General features: G+C 53.2%; 5 protein-coding genes across 5 annotated transcripts; 4 read left to right on the forward strand and 1 right to left on the reverse strand.

Moving 5' to 3' along the window:
* Positions 1-720: 720 nt before the first annotated feature.
* BDP55DRAFT_681264 (xaa-Pro aminopeptidase family enzyme) lies at positions 721-2,563 on the forward strand. The gene is made up of 3 exons (XM_060576171.1): positions 721-1,134; positions 1,196-2,168; positions 2,238-2,563. The coding sequence occupies exons 1-3, from the start codon at positions 946-948 to the stop codon at positions 2,483-2,485; spliced, it is 1,410 nt and encodes a 469-aa protein (XP_060423692.1). The 5' UTR covers positions 721-945; the 3' UTR covers positions 2,486-2,563.
* On the reverse strand, positions 2,564-4,094 carry BDP55DRAFT_681265 (chorismate synthase). Its single transcript, XM_060576172.1, has 2 exons — positions 3,921-4,094; positions 2,564-3,837 (listed from the first exon to the last, which is right to left on the reverse strand). Exons 1-2 carry the CDS (start codon positions 3,953-3,955, stop codon positions 2,646-2,648), a joined length of 1,227 nt encoding a protein of 408 aa, XP_060423693.1. The 5' UTR covers positions 3,956-4,094; the 3' UTR covers positions 2,564-2,645.
* Positions 4,095-4,481: 387 nt separating this feature from the next.
* On the forward strand, positions 4,482-5,501 carry BDP55DRAFT_698066 (lipoyltransferase; the record flags this gene model as incomplete). Its single annotated transcript, XM_060577749.1, has 1 exon — positions 4,482-5,501. The coding sequence occupies one exon, from the start codon at positions 4,482-4,484 to the stop codon at positions 5,499-5,501; it is 1,020 nt and encodes a 339-aa protein (XP_060423694.1).
* Positions 5,502-5,529: 28 nt separating this feature from the next.
* Positions 5,530-5,969, forward strand: BDP55DRAFT_564161 (uncharacterized protein; the record flags this gene model as incomplete). The annotated part of the gene is made up of 2 exons (XM_060570306.1): positions 5,530-5,625; positions 5,727-5,969. Coding segments are annotated over 2 exons (339 nt in total), but the record flags the coding sequence as incomplete, so codon positions are not given.
* Positions 5,970-7,737: 1,768 nt separating this feature from the next.
* Positions 7,738-9,688, forward strand: BDP55DRAFT_681271 (uncharacterized protein). Its single transcript, XM_060576173.1, has 5 exons — positions 7,738-8,010; positions 8,081-8,188; positions 8,243-8,421; positions 8,489-8,784; positions 8,885-9,688. Exons 1-5 carry the CDS (start codon positions 7,815-7,817, stop codon positions 9,336-9,338), a joined length of 1,233 nt encoding a protein of 410 aa, XP_060423696.1. The 5' UTR covers positions 7,738-7,814; the 3' UTR covers positions 9,339-9,688.
* The last annotated feature ends 9,933 nt before the right edge of the window (positions 9,689-19,621 follow it).

Raw genomic sequence — 19,621 nt, forward strand, 5'->3', positions numbered from 1 at the left:
CTTGTCAACAGAATGATGCTTTTGGTTTACCTACGCCCGAAACATGGGCACAACTACGTAAGTATAGCCTTACTTGGATTCCTTCGTCATGCAAATGGCTAATACGTGTTTTGCTAGATCCTATCACCATGGCTTTTGCCCTTGTATCTTCACTTCTCTTGTCCATGTTTACTTCAATAGGCATCTCGTGCCACAGCTACGTGTTTCATGTACAAATTTTAGAGGAAGGACGGAACAACAGCGTTATGATGCTTTATGAATTTTGACGGACGATCTTCATGTACAATACCAATACCCATTTAGAGAATCATATAGAACATTTCCCACTCCCGTGTCTTCCTTGACGATTTCCCCTCTCATCCCACCTTGCAGCCTTTGTTCAACAGCAGTTTAACATATCGGATATTGGCAAGAAATATCAAGTTTTATAAGAGAGCCCACCAAGAACAAGAGTGTGACTTCCCACCAGATGAGTGATCATGGAAAAAGAAACCCTGGCCTAGACCGAGTTTTATGCCTTCACTAATGCTATTCGCATTCAGCAAGGCGATTCAGATCTCACGCATCAGAAATGTTACAAATTGACTCGATACCGGCACTCACCCCAAGCTAAATCCTACGCCTACTTCCATGGCGCGATGCAGCTTGCCGTGTATTGTCTGACCTCGGTGAACAAACTCACCGAGGCGGGGATCAGCATCCATGCAGCGTAGGATCAAGGCTGTAATGATCGAGCTGCCTTTCCGGGACTAGACAATCGCAATGCACTCAAGCGATTCAACTTCAGAGCTGCATTCCTCAAACGGGGCACCCGGGACGTCATCCGATCTCACATCCTCCATCCCATCTTTAACCTCACCACCCCTCTCTTCAACCTCAATCATCCTCACTTGACTCTTATCGTGAGATCAACAGATCCGCAGAACAAGTCAGATAAGGTACACAATGCATTGGCTCGTACCGCTGCTACCGGCTGTCGCCATCTTCTGGCAACACGCCGCCAGCGACCCAACGCCGAAATACAACCCTCTCCCGCCTCTCCGCGAACAAGCTGGCATCCAGGATGCCTGGACCGAAGAGCGCAAGACGGGCATCCCCGCTCTCCTCAAGAAACACGGCGTTGACGCCTGGCTGGTACGCTCTCGCCCACGCAAACCCCATCTCCTCAATACTGTGGAACTGACACACGCGATAGATAAGCCAACGAGAATACGCCGAAGAAACAGTCTTCTGGTCCCTCAAACCGGCATCAACCTTCTCCGCCCGCCGCCGCACAACATGCCTCTTCCTCGCCGAGCCCCTCACCACCACAAACTCATCCGACTCTGGCGGCAGCAGCAGCACCAGCAGCACCACCACTACCACCCTCCCGCAGCAACCCGGCTGCATCATAGGCTGGACTGGAGATGTCTGGGCGACGCTCAAAACTCAGCTTGAGGCCGCCAACCCAGCCACCATCGCCGTCAACGCCCACCCGGAAATCGCCTTCGCCAGCGGCCTGCACGCGGGCGAGTACCAGGCCATGGCTGCCGGGTTCGGAGGCGAGTGGACTTCGCGCATGGTCGTCAAGCCCGAGGTCGCCGTCGAGTTCATCTCGGCCCAACCCAGCTCGAAGCTGCCGCGGTACCGGGACATCATGGAGACGGCGTGGGCGATGATTGCCAAGGGGTTCAGCGAGGCGGTTGTAGTTCCGGGGAAGACGACGACGGGGGATTTGGAGTGGTGGTTCCGGGAGGAGATTTTGGCGCACAACTTCTCGACGTGGTTTCAGCCGAGTGTTAGTGTGGTCGATGAGGCGCTGCCTTGGACTATGAGGATGGAAACGACTGTGGATGAGGGTGCTGCAGGGACTGCTGGAGGGAGGATCATTCAGTATGGGGACATGCTTCATGTTGATTTTGGGTTGACGGTCATGGGATTGAACACGGATACACAGCACCTGGGATACGTTCTGCGCCCGGACGAGACCGACGTGCCTCAGGACTTGAAGGACGGCTTGAAGAAGGGCAACAAGCTCCAAGATATCGTCCGGCGAAACATTGCTGTCGGCAAGACGGGTAATGAGATGCTCAAGGCGTCGCTAGGTGAGATGCACACGGAGGGTATCCAGGGGCGAGTCTACTCGCATCCAATTGGGGACTGGGGACACTCAGCTGGTCCTCTTATCGGTAAGGAAAAAGACGAGACGTTTCCGTCGAAGCCCTCTCTTTCTCTGGCGCGGTATTGACTTTGCACAGGAATGACCAACATGCAGGAGTACGTCTCGGCGGCTGGCGAACTGGCTGCTATCCGCAATATGTGGTTCAGCGTGGAGCTGCTCGTAGAGCACTACGTCCCCTCAAGGAATACGACCCTTTGGTTTGCCCTGGAGGAGGATGTGTACTGGGCTGGCGAGGAAGAAGGTTGGCAATGGGTCTACGGCCGACAAGAGAAGTTCCACCTGGTGAAGGCGGCTAAGCATCAACAGACATCGGAGGAGTTGTGAGATGAGTCACTCATTTAATCAACATGTAACTTCACTTGGTCCAAAGTTCGCCTTACAGAGAAGCAAGAGACTGTTCGCTGACAACCGAAAAAAGGGGAATCTCATCATGAATTTGCTTTTAATGCCCGTTATTTACAACACATCCCAGTTTCCCACCAGCTTACGCCTTGCCATTCTCCCTCTTGATGGGAGGCAGAAGGCTCTTTGTCATTTGTCTCGCGTGCTGCGCCATAAGTGCATCCAGAAGAACAATCGCGGCCATACCCTCGACGATGGGGATCGCGCGGGGGACGACGCAAGGGTCGTGGCGGCCCTTTGCGGCCAGCACACCCTCCTCTGAGCCATCGTAAGTCGCCGTCGTCTGGTCCACGCCAATGGTTGCGGGGGGCTTGAAGGCAACGCGGAAGTAAATAGGCGCGCCGTTGGAGATGCCGCCCTGGATACCGCCAGAGTAGTTGGTCTTGGTGGTCAGCTTGGACCGGGGGATACCCATGCGCTGGGCGTCGGCCTCGAGCTCCGACTCGGGCGCCTTGATGAAGGCGTCATTGTGCTGCGAGCCGGGGATCTCGCAGCCGCCGAAGCCCGAGCCGATCTCGAAGCCCTTTGTGGCGGGGATGCTGAGCATGGCGTGCGCGAGCTGGGCCTCGAGCTTGTCGAAGCAAGGCTCGCCGAGCGCCGAGGGCGGGTTGCGGATGACGCAGGTAACGGTGCCGCCGATGCTGTCGTCGCGCGCCTTGTAGTCGCTGATGAGGTCTATCATCTTCTCGTTGGTCTCCTCGTGCGGGCAGCGGACGGGGAGGAACTGGTCGACGGTGTTGCGGTCGACGGTGTTGAGGAGCGAGAGGAAGGCGGGGTTCGTCGAGGGGCTCGGGTGCTCGGGGGTCGGAGGGAAGAGGTGGCAGTTGCCGACGCTTGTGGTGAAGGCGGTGATCTCGGTGCCATAGGCTTCGCGCAGGTACTTCTCGGCGAGGGCACCAGCGGCGACGCGGGCAATTGTCTCGCGGGCCGAGGAACGGCCACCACCGGAGGAGGCCTTGACGCCGTACTTCTCGAGGTAGGTCCAATCGGCGTGGGACGGGCGGGGGAACATGTCCATCGTGGAGTTGCCGTAGTCCTTGGGACGCTGGTCCTCGTTCTGGACGAGCATGCCAATCGGGGTGCCGAGAGTGACACCAAACTCGGTACCGCTCTGAATGACGACGCGGTCTTTCTCGTTTCTAGGCGTCGTAATTGAGCTCTGGCCGGGACGGCGGCGGTTCAACTGGGGTTGGATATCGGACTCGGTCAGAGCCATGCCGGGCGGGACGCCATCGACAATGACGCCGACGGACTTGCCGTGGGACTCGCCGTAGCTGCGCAAGGGGGCATTTCATGTTAGTCCAAAATTGGCCACGAAAGAAGGACAGGAGGAATTGGGTCGGAAGAGGCGACGCACGTCGTGACCTTGAAGTAAGAACCGAACGTTGACATTTTTGCTGCCGCTATAAAGGGGGTAATTTGGAGGTGTGGAAGAGGAGAGGAGAGGAGCGGTATGTAAGTTTGGAAAATTATCTGGGCCGATGTTCGGTGAGTCAATCACAGAAAGAAATCGGCCGTCTGCGGGGTGGAGGGGTTTTCTATGATGTAGTTGAATTGTATGATGTAGTTGAATTGCCCCGTTAATCAGGTGGGTCTTGTCCATACAGGGGTGGGTGGCCTAATCAGATAGTGGACTCTGTTAGATGCAATTTACTGAGAACCTCATCTCAACGCCTTGCTCACTCACCCATACCGCAACCAAACAGCAGACATAGCTGCCTCACATCAACTTCTCTTACCTATCAATTGACTCATCTGAATTCGGCCTATTGTTTCCTCCATCATATATCACAAACATACCCTCTCGTCCTTCGATTCACAGCCTGAACTCAGAAGTCTATTTGCAGGGGCTGATGAAAATGTCAACTTGAAAGGATCACCAAACTCGTCTCACCTTAGTATCTCGCAAACCCTCACAATGCTGCCACTACGCAGCATCCCCGGGACTCTGTTCCGCATCAGACCCTCAATACACCATTTCAACCGCCAGACCCGCCTCGTCTCCGCCCTCGCAGCCTCACCAAAATCAAAGACACAAGTCTACACCTCAAACTCCCGCGACCCCTACGTAAACCTGTCCATCGAGCACCACCTCCTCCAAACAACCCCGTCCGACTCAACCGTTCTCTTCCTGTACACAAATCGTCCCAGCATCGTCATCGGCCGCAACCAGAACCCATGGCTCGAGGTTAACCTCCCTCTCCTAAAGTCTCTCCCCTCATCAGATGCCATCGACCTCGTCCGCCGCCGCAGCGGAGGCGGAACGGTGTTCCACGACGAGGGCAACGTAAATTACTCCGTCATATGCCCGCCCGCAAACTTTGACCGCGATACCCACGCGGAGATGGTCGTCCGCGCCCTCCGCTCCCTCGGCGTCGAGGGCGCCGCCGTCAACTGCCGCCACGATATTGTCATGACTCTTACCCCTCCGCCTTCCTCTTCAGGAACTTCCGCCACAGCACCAGCGGCCACAGATGCCACCACCGCCTCCGCAGGGGCATCATGCAGCAAGCCCAAAGTCAACGCGGAGAACACGTTTAAGATCTCCGGCTCGGCGTATAAGCTCACCCGCCTCCGCTCCTTGCACCACGGTACATGTCTTCTCTCGTCTCCGAACCTCCCGCGCATCGGTAGCTTCCTGCGGTCCCCCGCGGAACCCTTCATCAAGGCCCGCGGCGTTGAAAGCGTGCGCTCGCGCATCCGCAACGTCGGCATCGCCGACACGTCGACGTTTGAGGACGCGGTGATTGGTGAGTTTGGAAAAATGTACGGGGACTTCACCGTCCGGGGGGAACTGGGTGAGAGGGATGCCCTCGGAGAAGAAAAGGTTAAGAAAGGAATGAGAGAGTTGCAGGTAAGTTGCGATTGCCTTCTCTTCTCGTTCAGCGTTACTGCAGGTTCTCTCAAATCTGCTTCAGGATCATCAGAATCAGCGTAAATGGTCGGAAACTAACGAGCCTTCATAGTCTCGGGAATGGACATTTGGCCAAACCCCTCTGTTCACTTTCTCTACACATCCCTCGGAAGACGATACGCGGGAACGTCCTCGCCTGCCAGGGAACGTGAGTAGATCTCTTCATTCGCAGTCTTTCGCCCTTTCGTTCCATTGAAGCCTGGTTTACCACTTTGATGCTCGGACATATAGCCCATCTACCCAGCATAGCCCACTAACTCGGTCCAGTTTAACCTCTCATTCGAAGCCCGCCACGGCCTCATCCAAAGTTTCTCTCTATCCGGTTTGTCCTGCGGTCAAGAAACAACCACCAAGCTCTCGGGTTCCATAACCAACACCCAGATCTGGGAGGTCGCAGACTGGGCACAGCGTCTCCGTGCAGAGGGTTTAGACCGAAGCGAAGCGTCGACCGTGGGAGAGTGGTTGAACTCTTTGCTGGGAAGTGGAAACTAAACCTATCTCAGGTGTGAGTTGATTCCCCTTAGAAAATCATAGTCCTGTACGATACAGAAGTTGTGAGGTGGAGACCGGGGTAGAAAAAGCAGTGTAAAATATGACTACATCCAGGACGGAGACCCCACAGCAACATAAGGTATCTTGCCTAGCAAGCCGTAATTAACAGCATCACTCATCATTGTTACTCACCTCTTGATCATTTCGAATGTCTTGTTTGAAGTAACTCCTCCACCAAGGCCCTTTTCAATAATCCTTGAGGTACGTTCAGACCTTTCTCAGGTTCTTCATCTTTCTAGGTGTGCAGGCTTCCATCTCCAAAAACTGGCACTTCTGGACTTGGGGTCTAACAACAAAACTTCTGCAACGAACCAGATTTGGGACTAAGCTTGTCGTCAGTCATTTTAGATACATGTACTAACAATGTGTTGGATACCAGATAGTATAGCAGCGGCACAACCTGGTGCTTGCATTCTATACGCAAACGGAAATAATCCAGTCACGAAAATCTCCCTTTACCCGAGCATTGCATGGCTTATCATGAATTCTGGCTGCTTAAATCGTTCTGGTGTGGCTGGCTGACTGCGGGGAACGACCTCCGGCATTTATCAAGGTTTTGGAAACTGGTGTAAAGGTGGTGATTCTCAGCTAGCCACTCCTCAGCCAACGTAACTTGTAGTGCTGCCTCTAGCTAGCTGTGCGGTGGCCAAGTACGCGACCTCCACTTGTCGCTTTTCAGGATTTTGACTGGACCGGGAAGTTTTCCTCTTTCGATGAGAGTGAAGTCAGCAACTTGGCTGGGTTTCTCGCGTTACACCAGAACTCCGTCGACAAAGAGTTCTGCAATCACACCACAAATCAGCCAAGGAAAGAGACCACAGCGCAATCAACTTAGCTGCCACAAAAAGAGGCTTGGTTCAGTGATCAGTGGTCACGGCCCGCACCGGCACCTGGGGTTGGGGCTGAACAGGTAAGACATGGCACGAGTCTAGTCCTGTGATATGGCGCAACTTAAGCCACAACAGAAACGACGCCGTTAATTACGGGTAGCAATTAACGCCTGTCATACTACGACAACTAAGTCAACGTTCTTCACTTTTATCACTTCAGCAAGAACAACAAGCACTTACGCTGTGTCGGAGGCGGTGGAACTTGCGCAGTGCATCCATGTACTCAATGCGTACTGGCCTCAACGGCCTGTGAAGCAATAGAGAAACGCTACTTAAATTCCCAGGTACTTGTAGGGCCCATGGAGACGAACAACACGATTCTACTAAGAGGATTATAATAAGGTGTTGGGCAACAGAGGCCGGAGAGTTTGTACCTCTTCGACGCTGCGCAGTGCTCCCCCTCTGTGTCCAAGTGCCGCCAGATATCTCAGCAACGGGGGTGCTGGAGGCGCCTCTAAAAAGTGGCAAACCCTTCAGCAGAAATGCATTCGTTGCTCGGTGTCGAAATACACGCTTTCGGAAGGAGACATGGCTTTTACCAGCAGAACTTGCGCTGTATTCCTGTGATCTTCCCGAGACAGCTACGTTTGCAGAATATTTCGATCAGTCTGGCTCGTAAAAGTCATATCATGAGTTTTACACTAATGATGTTGGACTGGAATGTCCGGGAGCAGGTTGGAGCTTTGCAGGTGGAGGTTGCGTAGACGCAAAGCTGCTTGGAAATCTCATCCCGGGACGATCATTACCTCCTACCTAGCTGAGGTGTATATAGATGAGCCTGAGAGCCCTTCTTCTATCTACGACTTTTGTTCATGCCACAAGCAGTTACTCTGAGCTGAATACCACACCATATCTGACTCCATTTCACAACTCCATCTATCGACCAACAACCAACATGGCCACCACCTTCAAGATTTACTTCACCAACTATTCTGGCTTCAACAACAATTTCGCGTTCTTCAGTGCTCTGCCCGAAGTCGTGAACAGTGGTGAAAGCCCAGTCTATGGGAATGTCATCGCTAGCCAGTTCGTTCCCAACGATAAAGGCGACACCACCTTTGAAATTGATGTTACCCTGACTTACTATGCCTGTGAGAACCCTCTTCCTGGCCTGAGCATGGTGTATTGTCACATATACTGACTAGGAAATCATTCATGAAGGGACCAGTGTCTCTCCAGTCGATGTCAAGACGCTGCCTGGCCAAAATGTGGTGACCAGGATCAGCAACTCAAAGCTCGCTCAACTTGGCACCACGGACTCTCCCGGAAGTATGCTCACCCTGAAATATCCTCATTTGGACGTTGTCTGACTGGATTTGCAAGGCACTTTCAACTTGATCGACCAAGGGGGCAACCCCACCTTCGCACCTCCCACCACTTTTGAGGCACCTCCTGGAACTTTTCAGATTAGCTCCAAACCAAATGCCTTTCAGCCGGCTCAAAATTTCATCTGCGGCCTAGGCTCTGTTGACGGCAATGGCCAGCGGATTCCTGTTGCGACGGTAAGCCACTCCGATCAGAGATTAGCGCTTATGAAGAACTTGTCCTCGCAGGCTAACCAACATCCAGTTCGCGGCCCAGCCCAACACCGTTGCCACTATCACACCTATCGTCAAGTTCTACATTGCGCAGTTTTCAGCCGTACAGGGAACGGTGATCGATGTTACCCTTCGTTCAAACCAGGCCGCCAAAATCGACTTTACTGGAACGGGGCTTAACGCCGCTTTCATTAAGCAGGTGCAAGGTGGCGGCTGGGATATCACATACGGCACCGCAAAGGCAATGTCTGAGCTCGCTATCGCTGAACGCAACCAAACCGGGCCCGGTTTACAGCCTTCGCAGGATCAAACGCTGAGGAAGGCTCTGTGAGTAGCATCGGCCTGTCTCCCTGCGCGCCAACTCATCATCAAAGCGTGGTGTAATCATGAGATGACCTTTTGCTAACGAAGCATTCCAAAATCCTAGAGAGCTCTTGCAGAATCTTTTGGAAGTCCAGAACAATATATACAGTTGCAAGCTCACGTGGACGATTGACGATATCCGGCAGAGGGCTGGCGTCGTCCAGTCTCTCCTGGACTCAATGCGGCAGCTGGGCTACACCATTACGCCCATAAAGGCAGCAGCCTCGAATCCGGCACCATTCAAGGTCGAGTCAAACCGCCCAGTCGCTGAAGTTCGAGTGGATTGGGCAACCGCCGTTGATGCTCACCCTGCCGTGGCCAAAGACCCCAAGACAATCGATGCCAACATGTTCGAAAGCCAAGTGAATGGATCGAACGGGCATGAGAACTCGTATGACAACGAAGATCGGAGCGGAAACCCAGAGTCGAATGGGGATCATGATACCTACCGTAGCAACGGCCGAAGCTCTGCCCAGCTTGACCAGCTTCTAAAGATGCTCAGTTTGGCTGCTCATTGAGTGAGGGATGACAATGAGTAAAACGTACCGGTCACCAGTCTTCCATTATCTGTCTTGGGTGTCTACTTTATGCGGCTTCTTTTCTTTTGAGTCGTTCAATCGAGGCGGAAAGTTCTGTGATTTTCTCATTACTGGCTTTCCACACACTTCTTGACTATTTCCGACTGGGGAAGGATGTTTGAGGGTAAAGGCGATAACTTTCAATGGCAAGATCGAGGTCGGGAGAGTAAGGGAAGAAATTGACAAACAAGGAATATCAGTGAAGCGCTAAGCACTCATTTCACCATATCGACAAGCACACACACTCATTCAAGGTAGCAAAACAAACAACCAATAAACCCTATTAGCGCACTTTCGTCTACTTTTGGTGGCTGGTATGGGAACAAGATTGATGTGTGGGCGTTTGTCATATTGACGAATACGACCTCCTCAGGATGAGTCTTAGAACTTACCCATGGGCTGGTTTTAGGGAGGCAGCCGCGACATACCAGCAATCTACAAGATGCCGTCCGTGTGTGTCGGAACAGTTCATAAACTTCTCCAAGAGGCAAGCTGGGCAAAGGAAGTTGAGGTGGATTGATACTCGTTATCTAGCGCATTCTCATAGCCGTCCAGCGCCCGTCGATTCATCTGCTCTGCCTCTTCGTGCTCTCCTTATAGCACCAAGGCAGGAATGACAGCACTTGAAAGCGGTTTGGTACTTGTTTTAGTCCTCTCTAGATAAAAGAAGCCCATAGTATCAATAAATCGGTTGCTGTTTGCCTCTCCTGACCCTTGTTGTCGCTATATCGCTATATCGTGATGATCGAGTCGGAGGCTCATGAGTCGCACCGGAGATCGCCCTTATTCATACTGAGAAGACTTGTTTTCTCTTCTCTCCCTCTCAATCTCAGTCAAGTATGTCATATGGAGACGAGGGCTTACCAGGGAGACGAGGCCGAGGGAGATCAAGATGGAAACACCCAGCGCATCTTCCGCCGTATCATCTAAACATCACCGACAGCCCACTAACAGCATCCCCTCAACAACAAAAAGTGAATCATGAGACACGCAAAACATCCCAGCCGGTCCGTGAGTTCAGTACTCTTCTTCCCAGCATCTCTGTCATCTGCAACGTCCCATCAACTATCTCACTCCGCAATCACCCTTCTCACCGCCTCAATATCAAAATGTGATCGACAGCAAAGCAATGAGACAACAACCAAAAAGCTCACCCACAACTATCTCTTCTTCCAAATACTATCCCACCCAATTAAGCCAGAGATGAGTCTCAAATCTTCAACACTCCAAGACCTCACATCCCCAAAAGAGCCCCGATGTAAACCCCAAATACGAGACAAAGATAACAAAACCACATTTAAAGTCACCTCCAACTGAGATATACACACCCTGGTCGCGTTTTTCCCGCCTCACTACCGAAGCGGTTTCCGACGGTGTAACAAAAAAACCCTTGAAGAAGATTGGCAACCGCGACGGCTTGATAGTGGGTGTGCCACAGTGCCACAATCCCCCTTATCACCGCCCACCTCCCCGTCCCCGATGTTCACTGCACTTTCCCCCAGGGTTCTAATCGAGCATCACGAGTTTCAACCTAGCGATAAGAAAAGGGCTCACGAGGCGGGAAGGAAGTGTGGGAGAGATGGGCGGCTGGTGGCTAGTGAATGAGACATGTCCAATCAAGTCACGCCTCCACCTCCAACAAGAAGATATTGGCAGTGCGGCAGTCCCAAGTTCAGGGTTTCGTATGTTCATAAGTCTCACTCGCCACAGCCGTGGTTTACCTAGCTAAAGTAGTAGTGAACGTTTTCGTGTTCGTTTCTCCAAGAGGTGACCAGCCACACGGTGACCTACTACCTACCTACATAGGCATACGTTATCTGACGTGACTGAAGAACAAGACCCTGAAAAAAACAAGCCACTTCTCTCACATGTATCCGTTCTCCCAAAACCTGGAATTCCTCGTGTACGCCTCCTATGCGCCTGCCCCCTCCAATCTGGATCTAGCTAGGCACACACGCACCAAGAACCTAAAGGGAGGGAACGTTTCGTCACACGCTGATCACACGCTGATGTAAGTGACATCACCCTTCAAAAGCCGTCGAAAACAACGAAACAACGAAAACAAAGAGATGGAGAAAGAGGATAGATAGGAGCGTGCCTACCCTATTGAACCACTAACCCCATGGGACCCCCTCCCAAAAAAAAACCTACCTAGATCAACTTGACATGGCGGGGAAACATGAATCAACTGTACGTCTGCAGCAGTAGAACCAAATGTAGGTAGACATGAAGTGTGTAAAAAAAATAAAAAAAAAAGGTGTGGCTGCAGGACGCAACGACTAGACTCGCTCCGCGTCAACCACTTCCTCGGGCTCTCTTCCGTTATCGCCCACCACAGTAGGTAGTTAATTCGTGGACCTGCCACGTCTGTGTAGGCTCCTGTCGTGAGGCAGCTGGATGCCTAGATAGGAAGAACGATATGGGCGGGCGGGGTGTTCGTACCCCCTTCGACATGTGAGTCTACCTGCCACCTGCCTATCCTCCGACCAAAGAATGACTACCAAGCACACCGAGACCTCGAGGCAGGCGACCGAGACATCCGCAGTGACAAACAAAGGTGAAGGTGTGGCTTTTTTCGTATCGCACCCGGGCTTCTCTACCGGTATCCTGAGCTCGTCATACCATCACATGTGTTGCCTGTCCTTCGTCCCTCAACAGAAACACACACTTTCCTCATCATTATCTTCTCCCTTTCATCATCTCCCCCCAAAGAAATCATTTTCCCTCGTCCTACCCTTCTCGTGTAACTCAAAGTGAGAGAGGGGGGAGGAGGAACGGGGGAACGGTGGACACCACCACTGTTGGAATTTCTGCAGTGACAATCTGACATTCCATCACCCCCAGTGGCCCTCCCCTCCTGCTCGAACTTGATCCACCACGATTAAATCCGCTCCGAAAGGGAGGACATGCAGGGTCTAAGTAACCACTGCTGAGGACGGGGGAAGGGAAAGTCATCTTCATCGTTTCGATGCACACCAGCTAAAGTAAACCCCATGGCTTAGACATCCAGCCAAGTGACCCCAAGAAATCACGCACCTCTGCCGCCATGTAAATTAGTTCGATGTCAAAGAAAGGGTCTGCTATTCAAAGTCACCATCGCGCCCTTCTCTTCAGTCACCCCAGACCAGGACCATCGGCGAGAAATGGGATGACGTGCAGCAGCAAAGCATGGTAGGACCACAACAGCCCACACACCACCAACCCAAACCCACACTTTCCCGAACCAAACTCGCACACTCTACTGGTCTAAGCGTGAGAAAGCGTGCGAGATGTGCCCCCCCCCCCCCCCCTCCCCCCGCCGGGGGCGGCTCTGAGCCTGCAAACCACGCAACCACCCACCTAGCCATCAAGTCTCCGCAGGACAGGACTCATCAAGGCGGAAGAAACCTTGAAAAAGACAGAAGACATCCCAGAGGCTGCGCCGCGATTGCGCATACGATGCGAGGTGATAAGAGTTGATCGGTCTGCGAAGCGTGCGAAGCGTGCGAAGCGTGCGAAGCTAGGCGTTGGATCTTCGCTTCCCCCTAAAGATCACGAACCCTCCTCCTCACTCCATTACCACCTAACGTTATGATGTGCACTGCACATTATTCTAGCAAACCGGGCCTTTTCTCCAGTTGCATGTCACCCTAAAGAGAAACCATGACCCTGACTCTGCCGATCACCGTCGACGCCGTTACGTTTTTTCTCACCATCAGTAATAAACTTGTTCTCGTCCTGGCTACCTGTGATAAGTGATGAGCCCAAAACAAACCAATCCAGAGCTGCGAAACCGAGACATTGGGAGACCCGGAGGCGCGGGTTGCATCGGGTCCAACGTAAGGTATGGATCGATGGGCTACGGGCAGGCAATGCGGAGGATAAGGGAGCCGTATGCTAGCACGGCTTGCACGGGCTAGCCTCTTCGCCTCAAGGTATGTGTCCGTAAATTGTAGGCAATAATATGTATGTCACCGCATGTGGTTGACTATCGAACAAGCCCCAAACTTGCACACCGGCCGGAAGAGGGGGCGGGTGATGGAAATTGTGGTCGCCCGGTGTGTCAACCCAATCAACTTGCCCCCCCCATCCAGACCTTGAATGCCGATGCCGTGAGAAAAGCACCGAGAAAGGGCGAGATGCGAGTCGAGACTTCGGGAGATTTGGGGTGGAAATCAATCACATCTTAGGTCAGCGCCAAATCGGTGTGATTCCCTCGCACTTTGGTCCGGAACGACGGTCTTGACGAATAATCGCGACCGTACGGCCCTCCGCACATCCCGCACTTCTTGGTCTCCAGACCGCGACTCCTCCCACCATTTGCCTACCCCAGATTCACATGTTGCTTTTTTTTTTCTGGGCCCCCTGGGGCAAGCAGAACAGCGGGGGGATGTGTATCCGTACTGGAGCTGTGCACGACGGACGACGACAACCTCTTGCATCGATCGTTCATGGGGTTTCCTTCCCCAGCCGAACTGCGAGCAGCCTCTTTCTCCGGCGCGATCGAAATAACGAGTCAAGTCCCTGCCAACGGAGCTTTGGTCCGAAGAGAAATGATCAGCCCTCTTCCTTCGTCGTAGTTTTTGATGAGGGGTGGGAACAGCTCTGGTGATGGACAGTACGTGTTTGATGGTCTAGACATGGTGGGATGCGCCTTCGCCATGTGTCAAGCTTGCCTGTCAGCCAGCGAGCAATTATGATGCCATGGTGAGAAAAAGATAGAGCCAACGAGGAGAGGTATTTCCCTGTTCAGCTGTCTGGGGAAAGCAAAATCCCACGGCTGCCGCCGCTACTTTAGTCGAGCGGCTTCCGGCCTCCCACACTTTTCCCCAGACGTCTGATATTTTGACACTTTTTCTTTTCCCCAAGCAAGCCAGTGCGCACAGCTCGTAGAGTGCGGAGCGGGGGCGCGTAAGCCGCTCTAGTGGCAAAAAGGGGGCCAGCGAGCAGTTGGATACCGGACAACACGGGGAAGGAGAGACATTGGGAGATATGACGAGGCACATGCTAAACCCCAAGTTCCCCCTTCGCACGAGATGTGATGGTGGGAGGAGGGGGGCGATGAGCAAGAATGTCCGAGTCTAAGAAACGGTTACGGGATACAGTGCCATTGACTGCAACGCCATACGCAGAGAGATGCCAGCTAGTGTTCTTTGAAACGGCGGAGGTCAAGAGAGGCATCGGATATGAGCAGTCATATTCTGCTGGGTGCCCTGTTGGGATCAAAGACTACCGGTATAGTTGGGGTATCCGTACCGTTAAGGAACCCGACGAAGAAGGGTTCTGGTTTTAGCTCATAGAATGACTATTTCGCGGTGTCATGCCAATCATCCAAAACCTCTTGAAGAAAGTCGAAATTTTAATAGAGAAGGGAGCGTCGTCGCCGAAACGTCATGCCGTTTGGGGAGGCTACCTGATGAGCATGCTTCAAGTTGATCGACACAAACGACCAACGGCCGTCCTTGAATCCTACGGGATTGACGTTCGATGGAGGCGAGTTTTGGCTAGAGGCGCGGAAAAGTATAGCAAACTTGCTTCTATTTGCGTGTGTACGGGAACTGGGATGGCTCATGGACGACTTGTGTTGGTCTGGATGTCTTAGCTCCCGTTGCCTTGCAGATAGGATGATGCATGGTGTTGCTCCTCGACGTGCGCGCGTTCCCTTCTCGTGGCCGCGCATCAATGGCACTGTCGCTTAGGGCGGGACGGAGAAAATTAAAAAGGCACCAACATCAAATTACCCCGGAAAGCAGAGGCCGATATTGGTCTGTGTGCGAGACAGGCAAGCCACGACTCAGACCCAGACTCAGGCTCTTCGGGTGGCAGAGGTTGACGACGACGGACTCGTGCTTGGGCAGCTGATTGCGCAGGTGGTTCGTGGGCGACGACGTCGTCAAGACGACACTAATTCCGTCTTTCCCCAGCCTCTGTCTCCTTTGGGTCTTGTTGTTGTCCGTAGCCCTTATCTGCAACCTGACGAGCAGTCGGGTAATTAAATGGATGGTGATGCAGATGCACATTGGGCCTGCGACATGTATCCGTAGTTCGTCTCGCTGCAAGCTACGCCGCAAGCAGCAGATGCCCGCGTTTGTCAACGGAGTCAGGGACCCTGTGCAAAGCTGGACCAGCTTCGCGATTGGGGGGTTTCTTGACGGACAAGCCGCCGACAATCGCAGGCCATGCCGCCATGCCCTTGCGGCTTTGCCTCCCTCTTCTCCGCAGTTCGCGGCTGGCTGCCCTACCGTAGAAACTCGAGCAACTCGAACTTGCGCTAGCCCGTGCCAGCCCTGCTAGCGGCCCACACTAAGCCCTTTCGAGGGATCAGTTTTATCCGATTATATAATCGACTAAACCGTATACGGAAGGCGGTAAGTGATTATTTTCCATTTTTTACTCCTACCCAACTGCCCACTTCCACCGATTACATCACCGATTTGACCACCAATTATACTGTCAATTATACCTCCAATTACACCTCCACCACGGGCCTCGTCGACGTGCCCACGATGCCCTCACGACGGGCCCTTGCCGAGAAGGATTCGAATACGGCAAAAGTGCCAATTACACCTCCAGCAGCTAAGCGCCGCGGGCCTGCTCCTACCCCCATCAAAGACCGGAAATATACACCGCGAAGTGGCCCAATCAAGCGCCGCCAGCACCACTATACCCACGATACCAAAGTCAACGTCCTGATGTTTTTAGAGCATCACCGCGTGAGGAAGCTCGACGAAGAGTCGATTTGCCCCCCGAGGCTGCGCCAGGGCGAGACCGAGCTCCCAGGGATATACAGACGTCCCACATACCAGGAAGCCGCAGATTGGTTCAAAGTCCCTCGAAGCACGGTTATCTCCTGGTATCAGAACCGCGAGTCAATCGTCAATCGGTCCTCCAACTACGCCTACCACCCTCAGTGGCCAGAGCTCGAGACAGCGCTATACGGCGCCTTCCGCCAGCGACGAAGTGAGGGAAAGCTCGTTAGTACCAGTTGGTTCAAAAGGACCGCTAAGCGGATTTTCGCCCAGCAGAACCCGAACAGCAAACATCTTTTTATTTTTTCCCCCGGTTGGTTTCGTGGCTTCCAGAATCGTATGAGAATTACCCGACGTCGACTTACCAAACAGGCAACGAAGTTACCCACTGAGTACTTCAAAGTTGTCAACAGCTTTCTTTCCTTTATCCGACGAGTTAATCAAATGGCCCTGGCTAAGGTGAAGCGGTCTAACGTCGGAGATTTACTCGGAAGTCCAGCCCGTCGATTTCCTAACTCGCGAATTCTCAACCTCGACGAGACCCCAGTTCCTTTCGAATACCTAGACGGTTACACATACGACGACGTCGGGGCCAAAACCGTGGCTGGCAAGAGCGACCGCAGCGGTTGGGGCAAGCGGCAGGCCACATTAATACTCTACATCTTCGCCGACGGCATACAACGAATTAAACCGAAAATAATATTCCACGGCAAGCCCGCAGAGGAAGGGGGTCAATTATGGAAAAAAGAGGGCCTATTATACGCAGAAGGAGTGACAGTTGAGTTCAACAAGACTGCCTACAACAATGAGTACTTGTTCAAAAGATGGATTGAAGAGGAATTGGTAGCGCTGACTAAGGGAGACGAGTACCTATTGGTAATGGATGTCGCTTCCTTCCATAAGACAGATTCCATCCTTGCGCTATTACGTCAGCACCACATCACACCCTGCCTCATACCGCCAGGGACCACTTCCCTCCTCCAACCTCTCGATACCGCAGTCAATAAGCCCTTCAAGCAGTGGCTTTCAGAAGCAACCGACGCTTACGTACTCGACGAGGAAGAAAAAGCGCTGAATAAGCAGGAGGAGCTCAAGTGGGAGACGGGTATGAAGAGAATAATGGTCACCAAAACAGTCGAGACGGCAGCCGCTAAATTGGCCCACGAGAAGGGCTCAATGGTCAGCCAGGCCTTCCTGCAGTGCGGAATATCTATTCGGCCCGATGGCAGCCAGGTCGACGAGATCCGGATCAAAGACGTGCCCGCCGAGGCCATCGATTACACTGGGTGGGAGCTCTTCGACGTAGAAGCCCACATTGAGCAGGAGACGCTGCAAGAGGAGATTCCAGACTTCGCTGTTCTGAACGACGGGTTAGAGTACATTTTCACAGCAGAGGAAGTCCGTGATGGCATCAATGGGCAGTTCGTCGACCCGACAGTCCAACCGCCGTATGAATAGGGGCCCGTTGGAGGCAGTGGGCCAGGGGACAGTCAGGGGCTCGGTTGCTTACGTACGACTGCTTCCAATTGACACTTTTGCCCTTTTTGCCAATTCGACGAGAAAAGCTCAAAACCGACGAGAAAGCCAAAATAATTATTGAATTATATCAATTGTGGGTCCGGCCTCGACGGCGAGCTCTCATTGGTCAGATCGATCGAAATGTTAACCTACGCCAAAAATAGGTGGCGGCCGCATTTAACCACTTTAGGCAGTATTACGATTCTGCCATAGCGCTAGCAGGGCTGGCACGGGCTAGCGCAAGTTCGAGTTGCTCGAGTTTCTACGGTAGTCTGGACCGGGCTATTTGGAGTAGATTTGGACCCCGTGGCCAAGAAGGGGTTGTCCCCGGGCGTCGGAAGGGAATGCCAAAGCGAAGCCATCGTGAGATTTCTCTGCCCCTCAGACTTGTTTGATGATTGGTCCCAAGCCCCTGCTCTTCTGCCACGTCGGCGTTTCTTTCGGGTTCGTTGCAGGGAAGCAGGCTCACCGGTGAGACCACCCAGCCGTCCCTGGAGGCGTGCGGAGGCAGAAGCATCGTGAGCTTCACTTATTTCAGTGGGTCTCGCGAACGTTCTATGGAGACACGGCAATGAAGGTACCCGTCCCATTCCACTCTGACAGGCTCTGCCCGGCAGAAAGGGAGAACCGCATCGTGGGCCGTTCTGGATTTTGGACCCTTATGTCCTTTCTGGTAAATGGTTCCGAGTTCGTGACGGCTCAGATTCTTCGAGGCCCACGATGCATCCATTCCTTGCCTCACATAGCTGCTGAACCGAGCCGGGACGTCTTTCACCGACCGGCAGTAGAGCCGGGTATTGGAGGCTACCCATGGCTGGTGATTTCATAACTGGTCCAGTCCCGAGTACAGAGTACATCCGCCCAGCGGCGTGGTTGCCATTGTTGGGTTGGGGTGCCCAAGACGAGCAGGGCGCTTGAGCCGGGAGCGTTTGGGCTGTCAAAGAGATGTGAATGTCGTGGAACAATTCTCTGGCGCGGGATCGTCGAAATCTCAGCCAAGGACGAGATCCGCGTGCCTCAATGGCTGATTGTGAACGATAAGAGTTGACCCGTGTTCCGACTTTACTGCAAATCTCTGCTCAAGGTGCCGGATCAAAGGCATAAAACATTTCCCAACTTAATTACACCGAGAAGCGACATCGTGAATCCAACCACGCCAACTTATCAAAATCGTCCTCGGCGCAGTGGGCCTCACTACTGCAGTGCTGTGTCCGAATTGGCGAGGGATAAGCAGTGATCGCCGACACAGTCGAGCAGAGGCACAAATCCTAGGAGCGCTAGACAGGGAGGGTAAGAGGACCCAGGCCTCACTGTGAGTCGCGATGGCCGGAGATTTCCATTGAATCGAGCCGATCCCGTCTCGAGTCTCGACCACAGCCGGCTCACAAGTGCAGAAGTGACATTGATGGGCATCGGGCGGGTTGTTGGAGACCATGGCCCGGTGCGCCGTGGCCTCTTTGATCTTTGCGAGCGTTGGTTCCGGAAAGACACTACACAAACGAGAAGTTGACGTACCAGCGGTATGTGGCTTTCAGTGATGCCGTCTCTTCCCGAGACTGACATTGCCAGCCGGCCGGCGATGCTAATCCGGATCGGGCAATCTAACGGAACGAGCTGACCCCAAGTCCGATCGCTTCACGCAGAAGCAGAGCTGGCTCGGCGGCTTTTCTCTGGTTGTCAACGCATTGTCCAATCGCACGGCGACTCCAGTGTTATGACTGATCAAGCTAATGCCGTTGACGACCCAGGCTTACGGTTCCTGCACTCTCGTCACCTCTGTTGTTCAGGCCATTGTCTGGATGGTGGGCAACTCGACTGACTGCCACAATTTGACAGGAGGGTTGCTTCTGGTCCTGTAGTTTCTCGGGCGATCGCGTGACTTTGTCGGCCGCTTAGAATGTGACGATTATGACAACTGTTTAATCACTCATCTTGACATCGCAACGACCCCGAGGAACGACGTCTTGTACTCGCCAC

This window comes from Colletotrichum godetiae, assembly GCF_030913485.1.
Source record: "Colletotrichum godetiae strain CBS 193.32 chromosome Unknown BDP55scaffold_67, whole genome shotgun sequence".
Taxonomy (NCBI): Eukaryota; Fungi; Ascomycota; class Sordariomycetes; order Glomerellales; family Glomerellaceae; genus Colletotrichum; species Colletotrichum godetiae.

Coding starts and splice junctions, on each gene's coding strand:
- BDP55DRAFT_681271 (XM_060576173.1), top strand. CDS start 7,815: ATGGCCACCACCTTCAAGATTTACTTCACCAACTATTCTGGCTTCAAC. Junction 8,011..8,080: donor TACCCTGACTTACTATGCCT/GTGAGAACCCTC, acceptor TCATTCATGAAG/GGACCAGTGTCTCTCCAGTC. Junction 8,422..8,488: donor AGCGGATTCCTGTTGCGACG/GTAAGCCACTCC, acceptor ACCAACATCCAG/TTCGCGGCCCAGCCCAACAC.
- BDP55DRAFT_681265 (XM_060576172.1), bottom strand. CDS start 3,955: ATGTCAACGTTCGGTTCTTACTTCAAGGTCACGAC. Junction 3,838..3,920: donor TCTTACTTCAAGGTCACGAC/GTGCGTCGCCTC, acceptor CCCCTTGCGCAG/CTACGGCGAGTCCCACGGCA.
- BDP55DRAFT_681264 (XM_060576171.1), top strand. CDS start 946: ATGCATTGGCTCGTACCGCTGCTACCGGCTGTCGCCATCTTCTGGCAA. Junction 1,135..1,195: donor ACGGCGTTGACGCCTGGCTG/GTACGCTCTCGC, acceptor CACACGCGATAG/ATAAGCCAACGAGAATACGC. Junction 2,169..2,237: donor CTCAGCTGGTCCTCTTATCG/GTAAGGAAAAAG, acceptor GACTTTGCACAG/GAATGACCAACATGCAGGAG.